The sequence below is a fragment of the Ammospiza caudacuta genome, chromosome 9, assembly GCF_027887145.1.
Source record: "Ammospiza caudacuta isolate bAmmCau1 chromosome 9, bAmmCau1.pri, whole genome shotgun sequence".
In the NCBI taxonomy this organism is placed as follows: Eukaryota; Metazoa; Chordata; class Aves; order Passeriformes; family Passerellidae; genus Ammospiza; species Ammospiza caudacuta.
The window spans coordinates 23,461,902-23,481,734 of record NC_080601.1 but is presented as its reverse complement, the minus strand read 5'-3'; the positions used below and the strand labels follow the sequence as shown (position 1 = coordinate 23,481,734).

Sequence of the window (19,833 nt, the reverse complement as noted above, 5' to 3'; positions counted from 1 at the left end):
CATGAACTACTCTTACTCTCTTGAAACTGGAGGGCAAGAGCAGCACAGCCAGCATCAGCTCAGGCCTGGCACTGCAGGGGCTTCCCTTCAAAAGTGAGCAGAGTTCAAAACAGGTACCCTCAATAGTTAGGTAACATAAGGAAAAAAACAATAAAGTGGCAGAACATTACCATCTAGGGCTTCTTTTAATTCATCTTTGGTCCAAGCAACTTCAGTCATCAGGAGTCGGAGATAATACATTGCATGCTGGTGAGGTTGTTCAGCCCTGAAGTTGTTAAGTGATCTCATGTACTAAACCAAAAAAATCAGGTGCAAGTTAGAAATTCAGAAATAGACTTCTAAACATATTAACACTGTACTCTCAACATCAAAAATGTACAGTTCAGGTATTGAGAACATTCCCTTGCTTGTTAGAACTCTAAAAAATTGTGTTATATCACCTTAGTAATAATGCAGTCTTCTGAGCCTTTGGATTAGGCAGAAACCATTAAGATGGTTGAAATGTGTATGAAATCAAACTTGTCCATAAAATTAATGCCTAGAAATTAAATTATTGCAGTAAACAGGAGTTTAGATCAAATTTCCTGGGTAGTTGTTCTACCCAGGAAATTCACCTTCTATGATGACTGACCAGGGGTAGGAGAATACTGCTAATAGAAAATGTATTTTTCTCCCTGTCACCTACTTTGGCTGACTTGTTTAAACAAAATCTGGAGCATCTGGAAAATTCTCTGCATGTTTTGCATGGATAAAGGACGTATGAGAGAAGAACCAGGGAGCTTCTGCAAAAAAACTCCTTTCTAGTCCAGCTGTGCTTTTACAAAATAAGCAAAACCTTTTTCCTCTACCAGAGAAACTGGAAAGTGCAAACTAATAGTTTTGGCAAGCTGTAAGCATTTCCTATGTAGGAAAAAGTAACTCATTTCAGGGCATGAGTGACCATGCCTCAGGTTGCTGAGGATGTATCCTTCTGTCTGCTCCAAATAGAAGCCCAAAGTTGGGATCTCCCTCATCTGTCTGGCAGAGACATGGCGAGTCTCCCCAGCTGGTGTAACCGCTAGAAATCAGCTTGTACTAAACCAGGTGGTCACCTTTGCACCAAAGGATCAAGGCCCAGGAGCCAAGACAAATCCAGGAAAAAGAAACATTGCTAACTTTTTCAACACTTCCTTTCCCCTTTCATCTATTTCCCACTTCTTTTATGCCTAATTCCTACTGCAGCCTTTCCAAATTGCAAAAAGGATTTAAAGCTAAGACTTTCCCCTCCATCCCCCTACTTTGATTTCTACTCCTACCAAAGCAAGCTGTGCTTCCTTGATACATCATAAGAAAGACTGACTAAAAAAAGATTCCAGAACCGGTTATTTTTAACCGAAGAATGTTACATACACAACTCTGAGAAACTCACAGCCACAAAAAAGGAAAAAACCATCCGAAGTCCCACTAATGCAGCATTTCACCCTCTATTTCCACAGACTGTCAGCCCTCAGATCTCCTACCAGGTCAATGCATTCAGTTGTCAATTACTCCAAAATGGGAATTTCTCATGCAGCTTACCGCTTCCTTGATAATTTCAAATCTCTTTTCATCGATCTCAAAAGTAGCCATCTTCTCAATGATCTTCTTGAGCAAGATGTGTTGCTTGTCGTTATAACCTTTCACAGAGAGCTATGGAAAAAGTGCATAAGTTGCTTTAAATGTGGAAAATAAAAGAATAAACCCATTACCAAGTCTTGTACAACGCCATGAGCAATGCGCTTTTCAATACTTACGCTAAATTCACCATTACAGAACATTTAATCATTCTTCAGTTAAATCCTTTTACCCATCAAAAGGTAACTCACTGACAAATACATTATTGCGTATTTGCACAGGAGTTCTAAATGCACAGAATTCATGGAATTTCATGTTGGTGTAAGTAAACTGTACTCAGAATACAGATATTTAATGATTATAGTCTTGGAGTACTGAAATGGTTTTAATCTAGGTTTCCTCACTTTAGTAGTGAGGTCTGAATTCACAACTTTCTAAAATTTACTTCTCCGATATACTTTAATCCTTGATTCATATCTATGTTCTTGATCAAAGAATATTTAAGGGGACGTAAGCAATACTACAGAAAAGGGGAGCTATAAACAGCAGCACACCTTATAACCAGGATGCTGCTGAGCTAAAACATCAAGGTAGTCATCCTAGAATTGTGATGACACATTGATCTGATCATATATATTTTTGAAAGCATAAATGAAATAGACTTACTCATTTAAAAAATAACATAAAACTTAAAAATGACTGTATGATTTCATCAAGCTATAGAAAATTTCTCTGGCAAAAAGGCATTAAAAGGTCTTTTTTTGCAGGGAAAAACTTCAAAATTTGGTATCTCAAACCAGGAATTTGATTTGATTTGTGCAGTTTAATTAGAAGTAAAACTAAACTTTAGAACATAAACCAACATATAGAATTCCTGCTTTTCAGTAGGAAGAATACATTGTTCTGTAGTTGCTGAAACATAGCTAACAATGGATCTGAAGACAAAGTTATCATAAATAAATTTATGACAAAGGTTGGTATGCTAAATTAGCATAGGAACCAAAGAGTTCAACAATCACCATGGGTGACTTCTCAGAGTAGCATCTGCCCTTGCTCAAAGCATCAATATACTCATTAATAAGTTACACTTATTAATTATAAAACTTCTTACAATATGGAAAATAATATTAAGTTCTCAAATAATTAAGTTAAGTTAATAAGTTAAGTTCTCAAATAATATTTAAAATAACTGTGACTTAAAATTAAGAAAATTACGACTTTTTTTTTTTTAAGGAATTAACCCTGATCATACAAACATCAGCAAGCTTTGAAACTGAGGTTAACCTCATGTTTGCAGTAAGTCAGGTGAATGCAAACAGGAAATTATATTTGTGTTTGATTTTAAAAAATGCAGCACTCTCTCATGTAGAAAATGTAAAGACAATACAGAGTACATTCTTCTGCTAAAATGCTTTGGAAAGTAACACTTCTACAGGAAATTTCAAAACACATTCTGGCACATAAGGGTGGTTAACAAAAGCTTTTAACCAAACTTCAAGAGAGACTACTAAAATCTCCTATAATAAATCTCATAAGAGAAGCTGAATAAGAAGTAAGAATTTATCATAATACCAGTATTTATCAAGTATTGTCAATGCTTTATAGCAGATTTTAAAATGTGATAAAAACAAAAGAAAAAGGCATAAATATCCAGCATTGCATTCTAATGAACACATGCACAATCCATCTCCACAGCTCACTACAGTAGAATTAGATAATTATAACAAAATCTGCAAAGCTGAGGATTAATTCAACAGAAAAGTTAATATTTTTATACAGAAACCAGGAATACTGCTTTCCAGATTATCATGCGACAAGTAAAAATGTGAACCAGAATGCAACAATTGCACTACACACGTTCACAAGACACTGCAATCTTAAACAGGTCACTCAGTACCGATTAAAATACAGTCTTGCATTGCCTTCAATTCATGAGATATATGCAAGGAAAAAAAATCATTAACCATCTCATTTAGAAATGCAGAAGTCCAATGTTTTCTCCAAGCTCAACAACTCCCAAGCTGTTTCATTTCCTCCTGCGATCTTTTCTTACTTACAAGTATTGCATTCATTCCTGATGCAATGCCATAGACCAAACCTGAGAGGCGTGCTGCATATGTATACTCTTTTAAATCATCCTTCAATAACCTGATAAACAGGTATGTCATGTTGCAATGGAGAGGATCAGCATAAATGTAGCGACTAACAAAAAGAAAAACAAAAGAAATGCTTTGATACCTCAAGCAGTGACAAGGTAATGGATGAAGAAACATGACTGAAGAGTATGTATATGCAGCCTCATGATCAGTAGTTCTTGAACAGGAAAGCAGAAGTATACTATTTATTTAATAGCACGAAAAGGGGGTCTTTTACCCCATCAGTCAGAAAGTTTTTAGTAGATATCTGACCAACAAATATGTAAGCTTGGTTTAGGGTTGTGGGTTTTTTTTTAATGGAGGAAGAAATCTTAGAAACTAATTAATTTCACAAATGATATAGAAATAAAGAAGAAAATTTGCTTAATGTGAACTAAAAGACTGTTGAAGAATTTTAATGAAATTCAACTTAAATTCAAATCAAAGAAAGGATGGCTAATAACCAAGATCAAAAAGACTAACAGCCTTTATTTTTTTTATTTAGAAGTCCTTCCATCAAATCAATATAAAAATGTTGATGAGTGGAAGTAGTTTTAAGGCTCTAAGCTTTTCCTTGACTTGAGTACTTACATACATCCCATAGATGGTATTTTGGAGATCATAGTTCAAGCCAGCTAGTTCTGCTGCATATGCATACTCGTTGAGGGAGTCTTTGAGTAGTTCAAGGTACAAATAGGCCATGTTACAATGCAAGGGATCCACGTAAGCAAATGGGCTGGAAGAAAATGTTGAAAGTAAAATATGCAGTTTAAAATTACTTCTCTGTTTCTTTTGGCCTTTTAAGTTTGATCTGAAGGAAACAGTATTTTCTGGGGTTTTATGTTGATGGATCCCATTCTGAAGGACTCCTATTTTGAAGCCAAATATGAACACATCTGAAAAGTGTTACTTAGCTTTCATATGGTTTGATGACTAAATTCACTCAAGATCCCAGAGATATTCTATTTATGCTCATAAATCAAGACAGGTTTTATTTACTTAGCTGCACAGTCAGAATTCACCAGGAGTAAAAGAAACTAAATACACCAACATAGCTTAACAGACCAAAATAAAAGTCCATGTACCGAACATTAATTAATTAATACTCATACACTATAAGTTTCTATTACAAAAATTAGGAGATCAACAATTTTTGGTATGATAATATGCAGTACATGCCAAGGTCAGCTTAAGAGATAAGTCTGTGTATCCATTTTCTTACTGTTGTAATTTTTTTGTTATTTTTTCAATGGCAACAACTCTCCAAAACCTACTGTTGCATTAGGAGCACATGATCATATACAACACTCTTGTAAATTTCTCAAAAAGAGAAATGCAACTCAAAGACTCAAGTAATGCTTCAACCATGCTAATTGTTAAATACCTGTCTGTTTTAAAGACTTGAGAAGACAAGTTATTTGCACTACATGTATTGGTAAAATCTCTGAAGTGCATGTAAATTCATTCTCAATGTCACGGATATGATCACCAGTATCTGAAGCACTGGCTGTCAGGATATGGCTTACAATTCAAACCTGACTTTTTCCTGAAGCAGTCAGATATTCAGGCTATTACATATGTTTACATCTATACAGCAGGGTATGTCACTGTGTGTATCAACATCAATGTAGTAAAACAAGATCTCAACACACCAACTGATTACTAAAACACATGGCAAAGATATTTTTAAGAAGGTTCCTCATAGCTTTTAACTTCTCCTTCCTTTTAGGTTAAGGAAGCACAGGAAGATATTTTAACAAACTAAATTAATAATTTCAAATATACGTATTTGAGAAGCAGAGCCTGTTATAGTCTGAAATCTTAGCCCAGATTAAACAAACAAGTCAGTAAAAAAGACAAAAGAACTTGTCTTTGCATTTCTCCCTACAATGAGAATTTCCCAAAACGGAGCAATTTTAATATGCCAAATGATATAAATCCAATTACTATTGAATTTTTTAATTAAGACCAAATTCAAAGTGAGATGTAGGTCAATCCTATAAACCTTCCTCCAGACTCATTAAATTCTTTCCCATTTTTCCCAGACTTAATCAGTTTGAGTGATTACTATGTCTGTATCACTTTTAAATTCTGTACTCTCACTTAGCTGGCAAAGGCCAACTGGGAATTTTGAACAAAATCAAAACTACTAGATCATTAATCCTCAAGTGAAAAATAACAGAAAACAATTATTATAACACTGCTCTGGGAGTTGCTTCCTATTATTTGACAGTTTTGTAAACAAATGCTTATTTCTAGTTTACCTTTTTTTCACTAGACTCAAAGAAGTAGAACAACTCGATCACTAATGATTGAGTTGTTGAAAAAAAAACCCCATAAAGTCCAGTCCTTTCCCCTTTCAAACAGCAGTAAGTGACACAGCTGGAATCAACACTGAAGTGCTGAGTCTCAAAGCATTACCACATGACATGGTTGTTTTACTTCCTTTTTAAAAAGGATACTTTTTGAGCTTTTAAGTTGCAATCCATACAAATGCAAAAGGTTATCATCCTCTTTTAGGCTGGGCAGTATGCCAGATGTTTTTACTGCAATGTTTCTTTACCACAAGGATGCCTAGGTTTTTTCAGTTTTGGAACAAGGTGATTTCAAGAGGTTCATACACATACTGTTCCTGTGAAATTTGTATATTTAAGGGAGAAACCAACCTCATCAACTTCCTCTTAATTTATCTACACAGCAATTGCTACTACTACATCAGGACCAGGATTCTTTCTATGCTTCAAGTTGAGCAGGGCTGCAGGCAGAAGAAATCCTCCTAGATTTTGTTATCATACTGAAGCAGTCTATAGTGTGAACAAACTCTTGTAATCCACTACAAGGCAGCACAGGCTTCATATTTTGATCTAGAATTAAGGCTTAGACTTTTTATGAAAAACTATGTCATAAAAGTGGCTTTTCACCAGTTCACTTGGTCCCATGAGACATGAGTGATTCCATCAAGTCTCATAAATAAACACTCTGCATTTCACCATTTCCTTCAATGACCATCACCATGACCAAATAGAGACAGATTCTCCAAGAACCTTTAAGTATCCAAACTAGACAAACCTGCTCACAACATCTTTTAGAGGTGATGTACCCAGTATTGTCAAAATCTCCTCACTCATGCACAATTACCATCTCATTTTTTAGGAAAAGGAAAAAACCCTTGCTCCCAACCCTAAGGAAAAAAGCCAGCTCTCACCTGGAACTGCTCCTAGGAGGAAAGAGGTAAATCATTCCATTACAATGGTCAGCAAAGCTCAAGTACTTTTGGCTTTTAATAAGGGCACACTGAGATGAAAGCACACATCAAACTGGGAAATACCATCTCCACAGGTCTAGATAAGATATCCCCGCTTGCTGCAGGAGGGCTGGACTGGACCTTTAAAGGTCACTTCCAACACAAACTATTCTAAGATACTGTGTGTATTGCATACACTTATACCTTTGTGTGCTCTCCATAAACCCAATTATTATCTTTTATTCATTCACAGATTATTGATATTATAGTTCATTATGGTTCACCTGAATTGATTTAAAAAAACACCGCAACTGTAAACTCAGTGTCCATCAGTAAAATCCTATTTTGGATTTTGGCCAAACACAGCACAAAGGAAAGCCACCAAGAATGAAAAAGAAGGCAAAGCACTGCAATTGCTGTTCTCTGAACAAGAGATGGGGAGCTCCCATTTTGATCCTCCATTTCCTGACACATTGACGTTCTAACACACATTGAAACAGTTCTAACATCTGGCCTGTGGTTTCAAAAAGCAAAAAAGAGAAAATGCCCAAGCAAACTATTTTCCCCAACTAGTATCAAAACCAGTACCAAGACATGACACACACTGAAAAAACCTCTGTATAATATCCTGCAAGGAAAATTTCAAGAGTTCTCTCAAACCAAGAATTCAACAGTGCATCTATGGGAGCCCCCACAATGGCCCTTCCATCAATATCACCAAGTAACTTAATTAGGCAAAAGGAGAGTCCCTGAATTTTTTCTGGCTTTCAGTAGTTCACAAAAACAGAATCAGCTGCACTTTAAAAACAGCACTTTAAAAACTTTTTTTAATTCTAAAGCTAGAAATTTATTACTTGAAAGGAACAAAAAGAAGTTCCACTGTCATGCTCACTCAAAAAAGACTATCTTCCTATGATGAAAGTCATGCAAGACCAGAATAAACACTACATCATTTTATCATATATCTTGAGATCAGAATCAAACACTTATTGATAATATAGACAATGCTCTTCAAAAAAAAAAAAAAAGTACAATCAGTTATGGGTGTCAGTTAAGTAAAATCCCAAAATTTTAAGCACTTTTTTAAACTGATTTGCAGTATGCAAATGAAAAGAGAATTTGAGCCTAAAACTATTATCAGAATAGCACTTCATAAAGAAAATACATGTTAAAATAGCTGTAATTTAGTAATTAATTTAAAAATACACAATTATTTTCAAAGAGGGATATTACAATATGTAGTGGGTTCTACTGGCAGGTATATTTTAGGTATAGCAAATCAAATATAAAAGAAAATGTGGTTTAAAAGTATTTTTAGGTAAACTTTTCCTTTCAAAATGGAAGGAGCACATAAAATTTCTTGCTACTCAACTACTGCATTTCTTAGATGTGCCTTCCTGCATCTAAGCCTTATTTCATATTCAAAGTAAGGACAAAGACTCTGAAGTGCAAGAAAGCGTTTGCTGCACAAATGCAGATTCCCAATAAATAAGAAACTTTTGGAGATAACTTTATGTGATATACTTAACATTGCATACCTGAAAAATTCAAAGTTGAGACAAGCTTTTGGCAAAAAAAATTTGTCATCTTGCTTGAACCACAGTTTGCTCATAGCAGTGTCCTGTGTCAAGAAAAGAGGTTTGGTTAAGTCATCTTTTAACTGCAATATATGCCACAGCTTTAAAAAAAGTTTCTTCACCACTTCAAATCACCACTTTGAATTATCCCCTTAAATTCCCATTGCTTGAATTACTATATTCAGTATATATAGTGAATATAGATATATTCAAAATATTGAATATATACTCACTATATTTTGAGACCACTAAATGACACTTCTCTCATTTTTCCATGCAATCACAGGCATTACAGAGTTACAAAACAATAGCCTTCCCTACACCCTCAGCTTACTCAACAGTGGTCAAAAATATGTAAGAGTGGCAGTCACCCTTCTGCTGAATAAACAGCTCTACTGCTATTTTTATCAACTGTTGACACACTTTCAAAAGGGCAGAGAGAGTTCAAGCTGTATCTAGATTCACTTTCCTAGGAACACAAATTGTCACAGTCCAAAGTTCAGCAAAAAATTAACTTTCTTTGCTACTGTCTTTGTAGCAAAATATTCAAGTTTTCTACTTTTTTGTTTTCTATACTTTGAAATATGAGGTGAGCTATATTTTATAAAACAGAGGAAATAAATTCTAACTTCCCAGAAGGTCAAGCAGTAAACAGGACAAATACAGATAGTTTACCTTGACAAGGGCAGGGTACTGTGTTGCATCTTTTTCCAATGGCAAAATCTCAAAGTTTGTAGGAATAAACTCATTCTTCATTGGAAGCTTGAATTTCCCATTCAGGTCAGCATTTTGCCATTTCTAGATCAATAGAAGAAACAATGAAGCTACGCCAATTTCTGCTTAATTAAAGCATATATGGGTTTATTTATTTTACACTAAAACAAAAGATTTAAAAATGTATTCCAGTACGTTCTGTGTAAATATTATTAAGATAATAGGGAAAGAGGGAAATAGCTGGGAAAAAAAAGTGGAGTAGGCAACCAGCAGGATGAATTGCTCTTAGAAGGAGGATTACAGAAAAATAATTTTGAAAAGTTCATAGTAGAGAGGAGGGTAGGTTTATATCTTATATTTTCTGCTACTGCGAACCATAAATGAAGACATTAAACTGAACACTTAACTAAGAATTCTAATGAAGAACATAGGCAAGATCAACCTCAAGGAAGTGCTCCTATGCAATGTCTGTTCAGAGCACACTCAGAAGGTTCAATTCAGCCCTAAGGCAAATTTTACAGCCATCTCTTCTTGGAAGATCAGAACAATAAAAAGTTTCGACATGGATTTGCCCTCCTCTTTTTTTTTTTTTTTTTTTTAGTTTTGATTTTTACAGTCTCATTTAACTGGCAAAACATACTTTCTATGCTGCAAAAATCAACTTCAGAAATAGTTACAAAGAACAGTTTTTAAAAATTCCTTTTTTAAGTAGTGATCAGTTCATTAACAGATAACAGAGAGTTTTAAGTTTTGAGATATTAATGCTTACATTTTTATTCAACCACTGCATATTAGGGATCTTCTTCTTCTTTCAGGAAAAAACTGTAACATTCCCTGCACTTACCATGGTTTATAACCATTAAAATATATCCCTCCTATGCAATAAATATTTGATACCTAAAGACTGATACAACATTTTTACTTCCTTTAACATTAAACAGACTCATTGTATGATTTTCATGCTATGGAAAGCAGTGGATTTAAGCTCCCCCTTCAACTATATGGAAAACTGGACAAAGAATTTACCACTGACTTTCATTTGCAGATATTAGAATGTTACAAATTTTAACATGCCTTAATAACTTCATCAGAAATTGCTTCTTGCTTGTACTGTGTTCCATACCACTCTTCTGTTCGATCTGTTTTTCCTTCAAAAGACTTGGAAACTATTGCAACTCTGAAAACAAAGAGACATTTGGGCATGAATGGGTCTGAGAAAACACTGAGACATTTTTCCAAGCACGCTTCATCACCAGAACACATTTATTTCTGCCAACAGTCCACAGACAATTACAGGGCAGGAGAGCAAGTATAAGTATACTGAACTACATGCCAAGGTTAACCATGAAATCAGGTTACCACAGTCATTTAATGCCACTGTTTTTCTGAAGTGTTACAACCTGGGGTTACACAACAGAAGTGCAGCATGCAATTTCTATTTTTAAGACTTTTGTTTTTGCAGAAAACAAAGCAGTTCTTGCAGTCTTCTAGAAAACTGATGAAGCAATTACATTTTCTATACACCTGTATGAACATCCAAATATGTGAAAATACTGATTATAGAAATTTTATTCCATTCCTAGTGTCACAGGAATTGTAGATAACCTCACATTTGAAAGGGACTCATAAGGATGATCTCACATTCAACTCCCTGCTTCTTGCAGGACTACCTAAAACCATGTGACTAAGAACTCCAATCATCAAGGTGCTGCCTGAACTAAAGAATACACTAAAAAAGAAGAAATCCAGAATAAAGAAAATTACTAACTTATCAGTATTTTGTTAGTAGCCTGCATGATAGGTATCAAGAAAATTCCTTTAATTCTACTGAACAATGTACACAACAGACACAAAAAACTATTCAATGGAAGAATAAATAGATGTTTCTAAGAAATCTGAAATGGTCAAAAAAGGAAGCACAACTACCTGCTCTCCTGGACTAAATACCTGCCTGCCCTTGGGAAGCAGCACATTGATTCCTTGCTGTGCTCTTTTTTTTTTTTTGCTTTTGCTTTCCCTATTGAACTGTCTGTATCTGAACCCAGGAGTTATCCAGCTTTTACCCTTGAGATTCTCTCCCTGATCCCACTGGTAGGTGGGTGAGCAAGTGGCTGTGTGAGGCTTGGCTGCTGGCCAGGGTTAAACCACAACAGAGGCACAAAGTTGCTAAGAGACTACAAAAACTATAAAGTCTCTTAGAATTTCAGAGCAACCTACCTACCAGATCTTTTTGCACAGTAAATAATAATAAGAAAAAGTCAGAGTTCTAAGTGAAAAAATTATCCTAATAAAATTCCAATACTTATGTGGCTAGAGCAGCAAGACAGATGTTGAGTGCTAGAATATACTCTTAGAATATGTTTGTTATTCAACCTTTCCTCCTCCTACCCTTCTCCAACATACTTACAACTCAAGTAGTAATGACAATCCAAGCACCCAAACATTTCCTACAGGACCATACTAAAATTCAAGAGCTAAAAATAATTGTCTATTCACTGTATAGAAAACAATATTGTGGAAATCAACATTGTAATTCTCCAAGCAGTTCTGCTTCAACAGAACAGTGATTTATCACAAATGACTACTGGAATGATTATGACATTTTGAGTTGTCAGAAACATACCCACAACAATAGAAACAAATCAAAGGCATTTTGTCTGCCCAAGAATTACAACTTAAGACCAACAGGAAAGAAGACCAGGACACAAAAAGAGGGGAAGAGAAGCACAGCAGGTAGAAATGCTACGCCATGCAGGTATTTCTATATATAATATATTTCTATTTCTATATATAATCCATCTCTAAAGTCACCAATTATGTAACATTACTTTTGCTTTTCATGTCTCTGTTGTGCTGTACAGCACTATGAACATCCAGCACTATGAACATCCGTATGTTTTAGGACAGTGTGGAAATGCAGTGGGAAATCAAAACAGGCAATCAGGTAATCTTCAATAGGACCTGTTTAAGAATATTTAGGCTTGAGCCATTCATAAATGCTATTTACTTCTCTATATACATTCCTGTACATGCAATCTGCTGTAATACCCAATTTCAGAAACAACCACAGTGATGCATATTTACTAAATACTATCCTGTTTTTCACCCTCCTGAAATCTAAATTGAAGCTACAGGTGACAAATCCACAGGACAGTGTTACTTGGGAAGAGGATGTGTGCTTTAAAATGAATGTACTTCCACCAAATATTATCAACTATAATACTCTAGATTTATGTACTGAAACTCAAGGTTCTAAAGGTGGAAAAGTAATAGACTTAGAATACTTAGTCAGTATTTGTGACATTAGTAACAAATGTGTAAAAGCACATCTATACTTATAAAGGACTGATTTTTTTTTTTACCTAATTTAAACTTTGTCTTCCAAATTGTGATGCTATCAAACAATGGAAACAGTAAAACTGATGTGAGGTAACACAAGCTCCTCAAAGGCCCTCACATATAAATCCCCTCAGAAAGCAGAGTAAGGGGAAACTACACACAGAGCTGCTGCTGGGCTGCAGCACTCTGATCACTGCAGAAGCACAAGTTATTTCTCAGTGTTCAGTAAAACTAAGTTGCTACCAAGGATTTGTGGGGGGAAATAAGTGAAGAAATTGTCATTTTCAAAATGGATGCTCAGATCCAATGCAATTAAAAACAAACAGATATTTCTAGCATGTTTACCTTCAGGGTGAGCATCACCAAGTGCACTGAGATAACTTTGCTGAGAGTCTGTGAAATTCCAGTAGTAAGAAATTTCTTTATCAACACTTTTGGCTTTCATTTTATTTGTCTTCCCTCTAGGACAGTACTAGTGCTGCACTTCTGCTATCAATAGAGGAAAAAAAACCCACTTACTATCCAGGGGAAAATGTTCTTTAGCTGCTTAATCTGGTGAGTCACTATCCTCTTAAATTTTAATAAGAGCATTTATTCTGCAGATGTCGAAGGGAAAAAATGCCTTGGAAATGATAGGAAAATTACATTTTTCAGCTAAGATTGCTACACATGCCAAGTCTATTCCCTTATCTTCACAGGCTGGTAAAACCCAATACAGTGTGAACAAGTAAAAATAATACTTACATTTTAAAGTTTCTCTCTTAGGAAAATTAAGGCACTAAATGCAACAAGTAGTGTGGAAGTGGGAGGAGAATATGAACACTTTCTATTATGGATCAGTCAAATGGAAGCACATGCATACTTATATGCATACCATCTGTATGATTTTTTTCATACTTTTTAAACTCAAGGTTTGTTAAGAAAATAATAGTTGAAAATCCATACTTTGGAAAAGACACTGAATGCAGTTACTACAATATAGCTATGCCAAGAGGTCCTTAGTATAGGTGAATGGAAAAGAAATGATAAATAAAACCACAATACAAAGAAAAAATTCAAATCAGTGCCAAGTAAAGCACCTCAAGACAGAATGTATGCAAGACATAAAAAGAAAAAAAAAACAATAAAACCAGGAAAACAATGCCAAACAACAAGCAAAGTTAGGATGTGGCACATAATAATTCTTTCATAAAAAGGGAGAACAGAAAAGTAAACATGAGCATACACATCAGTAAATGGTGGATCACCAAACAATATAGATATTGAAAGCAGATGTGCAGAAGTTCTTTTACAGGCATATAAAATTGCTCAAAAAAGACAAAAGGGAGCAGGCTACTGAATTGGTAATTCATTCTATTCATATAGATACAGATGTAATTTTAAAAAAAGTGTATCACAAAGGGACCCTTTTATTAACATCTGTAATCTCAACTCATTCTTTTAGAAGAGCCCACTAAAAACAAAATCCACAGTGGCTTTTTTGAATCTTCATAAGGTACCACAAAATCACTTTTAGCAATACTTAAGTAAATTTCCCCTTCCCAAGATAATGTATCTTGCCAGCAATTTAAAACAAAAGATACTATAAAATTATATTCCCTGTTATATTTTACTATACTTTGAAGGTCTTAGTTAAGTAAAAGATTTTTAAAAATTGCAGTTCATTTCAATCTACTTCTAATTTCACAGGGTAAGTGCTTAAAATATATCTAAAAGGAATATAGTACTACATACAAGTTAGTATTTTCTTTCAGTCAAATCAAAGTAGGAAAGTCTGATAAGACAATATATAATTTCTTTAAGAGTTAACTGAAGAAGCCATAAAACCAGGTTTATTCCAGTTCTGAAAGTCATTTTTTTCTCTCAATATTTAGCACCTTTTTTATACAAAAGTTTAAAATGACACATTTCTTCATCTATTAAATGACATCTATTTCTTAAGTCAGGAAAGAATGTCAAAAGGCTGGCACAGCCAGCAACAAGAGTAACAGAAAAGTGGTAAGTGGTCTGTAGCATGCAAAGCATCTGACAAGCTGAAGAATCTATGAATGTATGCACCTGTACTAATCTCCTCCAGCAATTTTTCAGTGTTTAAGTAAGAAGACGTTTTGGAAGTTCCCTGGGCAGTAACAAAGACCCAATTTACATTATGAATCAGATAATACTGACTATTTTCTTGCAATGTTAAGACCTATGCTTCAAAGCTATGTAAAGCTATAATAAACATCAGATCTCATTAACACCTGCAGCTTCTTTACTAAATCAGCATCAGCTCAGGTTTACCTATTGCTTGTAAGCAATTCTAAAATCAGTTATAAGTTCACATTCAGGTGGAATTTGGTTAAGCTTTCTACAGAGATCAAGTAATTACACGTTCTCTATGTTAATTACTAAAAACAGTGCTCATATGTTAGAGGTATCAAATGTTCAAGAACTTGGGTGGTAGAGTAAGATGAAAATACATTCCAAATAGAGAAGCATTAAATACTTTGGGAAACAGAACTAGAGACTTTAATTAAGGTATTGTTGGTTCAAAAGATGATCTTTCGACACAGTCAAGCTCCAGCTGAAGTATCCCACGCACATTACACACAGATGCACACCCACACACAAAGATATGGGCCCTTCTTTAAAGGGCATTAATTACTATGGCAACTACTGCTGCTGATATAGGCAACTCCATTTATTCCATCATTACTTGCATATCTCCAGAAACACCAGAACCCATCACATTTGCAAATATAGTTCATAACTCAAGTTTATTTGACATTATCTAATAATTATTTGAAATACATTAACTTTTGAAAATAAATTAACATATATCTAAGACCTTCTCATACAAAGAAACATAGTGAATGTTTTTCAATCACATTTACTTTGGAGCTGCAAGAGACACCTAAGATTTTGTGTTTCCATTAGTTCATCTGCTTTCCTATGATGTTTGTGTTAAAATACAGTTTAACTCACCGAACATTTTCTGGTCTCAATTTATCCAGTACCATCTCTATTAAATCAGGTCTGAATTCTTCAAGCAAATATTCAGCAGCCAATACTTCTTCTATAGGATAATACTAAAAAACAAAGCCGAGGAATACGTGGGTGAATGAAACAAAAGCAAGCATGAAAAAGGTATGGTTCAGTAGAGGAAACAAAAGCAAACACTCCTGGTCACTAAAGCTATATTACTTTGGTAATTTCCAATTAGGGATGTGTAGGATGTTTTAAAATCTCCCTCAAAACTAAACAAGAGGGAGTAGCATTCTAACTATGTAATCATATTTCTCACGTACTAGGCAATTTTACATAATTCATATTTACCATTCTTCTCTCTTAGAATATTTAATGTCTCAATATAAAAATCACCCACCTTTAAATGGTATTTTGATTAAAGTAAAAATAACATGGCAAATGCTGACCCCTGCAGGATATTTCTGAAGGTAAAAGAAGACCAAGTACTCACGAGAGTACATTTATGGAAAACAAAACATAAACAAGCAAAATAAAACAAAGAAACACAAAATCTAGGCTTTTTTAGGACTCTTGAACAGTTCAATTCTTATTTACAATAATTTAAAGAAAATTATATTTTAATATCTAAAAGTATAACAAATGTTTAAACACTTAATTCTAACATTTTTTATTTAGGGTCAATCTGAAAATCTCTTAAGGTACATGGCAACTTCAGAAGAAAAAAAAAAGCTAAAACTCATCTAAAAATGATTAATGTAGTTGACAGGAAAACTTTCTTGATAAACACCTGTTTACCAAGGGAAAATTACCAAGTGACGTAAGTGCTCAGTACTTGCACTTTGCCATACCAATGTACTTTTCTCAACCAGAAATATTCCAAAATGGCTTTCTGAATTATATACATCATACAAAAAATTACAGTGGAATGACTTCCAGAACAGAAAGTAAGTCACAAAAAGGATTGTGGAAAAAAAAAGGGAGATAGGGGGTGGAGATCAAGGACAACAAACCAAACCTGTGTTATTAAAAATTCAAGTGGGAATGCTAAAGATTCAGAATTTGATGGTCATTTAACTAGTAAAGCAGAACAAAAATTACCATTCACACTGCAAAGCAAAAGAAAGACAGTTAAAAAAAAAAAAAAAGTCCTCATTCAATACCCTGCTCTTTGTAACACTGCTGGCAACTTCCTGGCCTGATTTTTGGAGACAGCAATTGTAATCAGAAATAATCCAACAATTACTGAAAGACTGTTTCAGAAGTCAGAAGTCCATTTGTTAGAGATTTTAGGCATTGGACAGAACAAAAGCAAGAGACAGCATGCCACACTGGAGCTCTTTAAATATCCATTTACATGTTTTCAGCCAAGTCTAATGCTTTTCAGCATTCAGATAGAAAAGTTGAAAATTAAACACCATTATTTTAGACATGCAATTCCTGCAAAAGAATTTAAACCGGTAATTCCTGCAAAGAAACCAAAAATTTCTCTGAACAGATGGAGACAGACATTAGGTATAAAATATGACAAATGGCTGCAATGTAGAAAAGTTGTGTTATTTCACTAGAACAAAAAAAAAAAATCAGTAAACCCCCCTAAATCTTCCATTAGCACAAAATGAGGGAATTTTGCAAGAAGCATGAAAGACCAAGTAAAAGTACATGATTCTTTCAGTAGCAACATGCAATCACATCTGTGAAGTCAAGCATTTGCAATTTGCAATCTTAATACAAACATTTCTGCTTACTGCAGTATTTCAACACTATGAACTAAGGAACACAGTGTTTATGAAAAAATATTCTTTGTCTAATATTTCTCTAGAGAACACTTAGCTACCAAATGCAATGGTAAGGTACATATGTCTTTAGAAACACTGAAACAGATCAAATAGCACCTCCAGTTACTGTATAATCAGTTCTACCAAATACAGAAGTATAAAATGGAAGAGTGAACAGAATGTGACTTTTTGACTGCCAAAATTAAGGCCTATGCAGTATACAAGAAGTGCAATGGACCTCACAGATGCCGGTATTTATTAAGTGGATAATCAAATACACTGGTAAATTATTATTAGAAAAAACAACAACCAAACAAAAACAATCCTCTCCACTTACGTGCAACATTCCTCCAAGCTTTGATGTGTAACCTCGTGGTCGTTCCTTATCTTTAAATCTGAATGCCACAGCATTTAGATCCTAGAAAACAATGTATGAATGATTAAAGATCATAAATTAAAGCCTACTTTAAGAATAATTACTGGCTACATAATTCCTTTTTATAATGAAAGAAAAGCAAGTACTTTTGCTGTATCCATGTTATAGCAGACAATACCTAAACTAAGTTTTCAGGATTATTCAAGTTGTATCAAACTCCCAAGCAATTTGTGATAGTGTCATAATGTGAAGCATTACACAAATCTTGTAAGCCCTTTTCAAGCTAAGAGATCTGCCTCATCTCTCATATATTTAAATTTCCTGATAATTTGAAAACACACCAACTCTGATCCCACCAGTACACAGTGTTCCAGTGCAATGTTTGTCATATATTAGCTAACTGAAGCCTCTCTCTCCCTCTTCCTTTTCTCTTCCTTTTGTTCAGTCAGCCAAGAGTAAGTTTAGAGACAGAAAAAGTGTGTTTCTTTTTGCTGTCTCAGCCAGAGAAATAGAACACATCACTCTTAGGATATAATGGCAAGGGTGAATTGAAGAGAGCTAAGACTTTAAAGCCAGTGAAAAGTACAGTCCATCCTTCCATGAAACCATGCAGAGAGACTGATTAACTCAACAATTCAGCTGAAAGTAAACTCAAAGATTCTTTTCATACTAGTCTGCAAGCTCTCTGACTCATCCCACAGTCCCACAGTCTCAGGAGTTCTGGGACTGCGAGAAGAGGAGCAAGGGAAAGGCACAGGGATGAGACAGAAGGATGGAACTGCCTTTTCCAAACCTTGGATTTGCTTACTCTGTCAGTGAAACAAATCCACTGGGACTTTTAGCAGAGGATAACAAGACCTGAGAGTACTTTCACAGGTATATAGTGTCCAAGTGTATGAAACAAAGGTAACCCACCTGCAGAATTTCTATTTCAGGGAGACTCAATAGTTTGCATCAAAAAAAGCTGAGATGGAAAAGGAATCTTTACCCAAGCATATGTACTGAACCAATGAGGCTACATATATATATATATATATATATATATATATATGACACTGAGAAGAGCAGTGCTATCTAATAAGACACCAAATTTTTGCTCTGTGCACACAGAACTACTCAGACTTGTAAGAAGCATGAACAGTTCAACAAAGACTGACATGTACTGCCAAAGTACTTCATGAAAAGCCTTTAGCTGACTCTTCAAAAAGATGAGGGGAACAAACAGCAGATTCAATGCCCTATTGCCTTTACAATCTCAAAGGGGTAGAATAGCAGCCATTTAAGTTTCCAGTTCAATGTTACTCCTCAAAGTAAATGTTTCCCCCCTTCTCCAGTGAAGACTAAGCAAAGTTATGTAAAACCCTTGTGGGCAGAGCAAGATCCTTCTTCCTCCACCTCCATTGTGCCATCCTAATCCCAGCTCTGTAAGAGCATTCCACACCAACACTAAGACAATGTATTCTGAGTGTACTTGTCATTTGTGTCATGTTGCATCTTAAAAACTAACAAACTTAATTACCATGTGATTATTAAATGCTAGTTACAAAGTCAAATAATCTAATAATATATAAAGTTTGTAAAAAGACAACCATCACATATGGTACAGCCCCAATTACTTACCTTGCACTCTTGGAAAACCCATTCTTGAGGTCCTTCTGTGCGTAGTTTTTGAATATATTGAAACATGTGCAAAATAATATCTTCAACATGCACTGACAAGAAAAAAATACTTAATAATTCATTCAGTTCTGCACAAAGAAATTTAATGAACACAAATATAGTTTTATTTTTAATTACACTTTGAAACATCAAGATCTTTAAGTACATCCGCAATCCCACCAAAAAAGTTGAACTTGCTTTTTTCAGATATAAATTTAAGGTAAGTGTTTATGTGCCCAGATAATTCCAAGAAGTGCACTGAACATATCTTATTATGTGAAAAAATTTATTTACAATATAATTTAACTTGGGTCTAAATAGTATGAATAAGTAGCACGCAAATGTATTAACAGCTCTTCTTCTCTAAAGAAGTTTATTTAAAGTATTTAATTAACTAATTTACTATAACCTTAAGTTGATTTCTTATGCTAGGTGAAATGTGTTAGCATAC

General features: G+C 34.6%; 1 protein-coding gene across 3 annotated transcripts in view; it reads right to left on the bottom strand.

Annotated features, from left to right (window-relative positions):
- Positions 1-19,833, bottom strand: part of IDE (insulin degrading enzyme) — a 52,952-nt gene that overhangs the window by 17,015 nt on the left and 16,104 nt on the right. For 2 of the 3 annotated variants that reach the window (XM_058810325.1, XM_058810321.1), the window contains exons 9-17: positions 19,344-19,435; positions 17,685-17,765; positions 15,570-15,673; positions 10,338-10,440; positions 9,225-9,347; positions 8,511-8,593; positions 4,320-4,464; positions 1,558-1,668; positions 171-291 (exon numbers count right to left, since the gene is read on the bottom strand). In XM_058810325.1, coding sequence (XP_058666308.1) covers positions 171-291; positions 1,558-1,668; positions 4,320-4,464; positions 8,511-8,593; positions 9,225-9,347; positions 10,338-10,440; positions 15,570-15,673; positions 17,685-17,765; positions 19,344-19,435 — 963 coding nt within the window. Of the gene's footprint in view, positions 1-170; positions 292-1,557; positions 1,669-3,650; positions 3,796-4,319; positions 4,465-8,510; positions 8,594-9,224; positions 9,348-10,337; positions 10,441-15,569; positions 15,674-17,684; positions 17,766-19,343; positions 19,436-19,833 lie in introns of all 3 variants that reach the window. The other variant, XM_058810324.1, reaches the window with a different exon arrangement.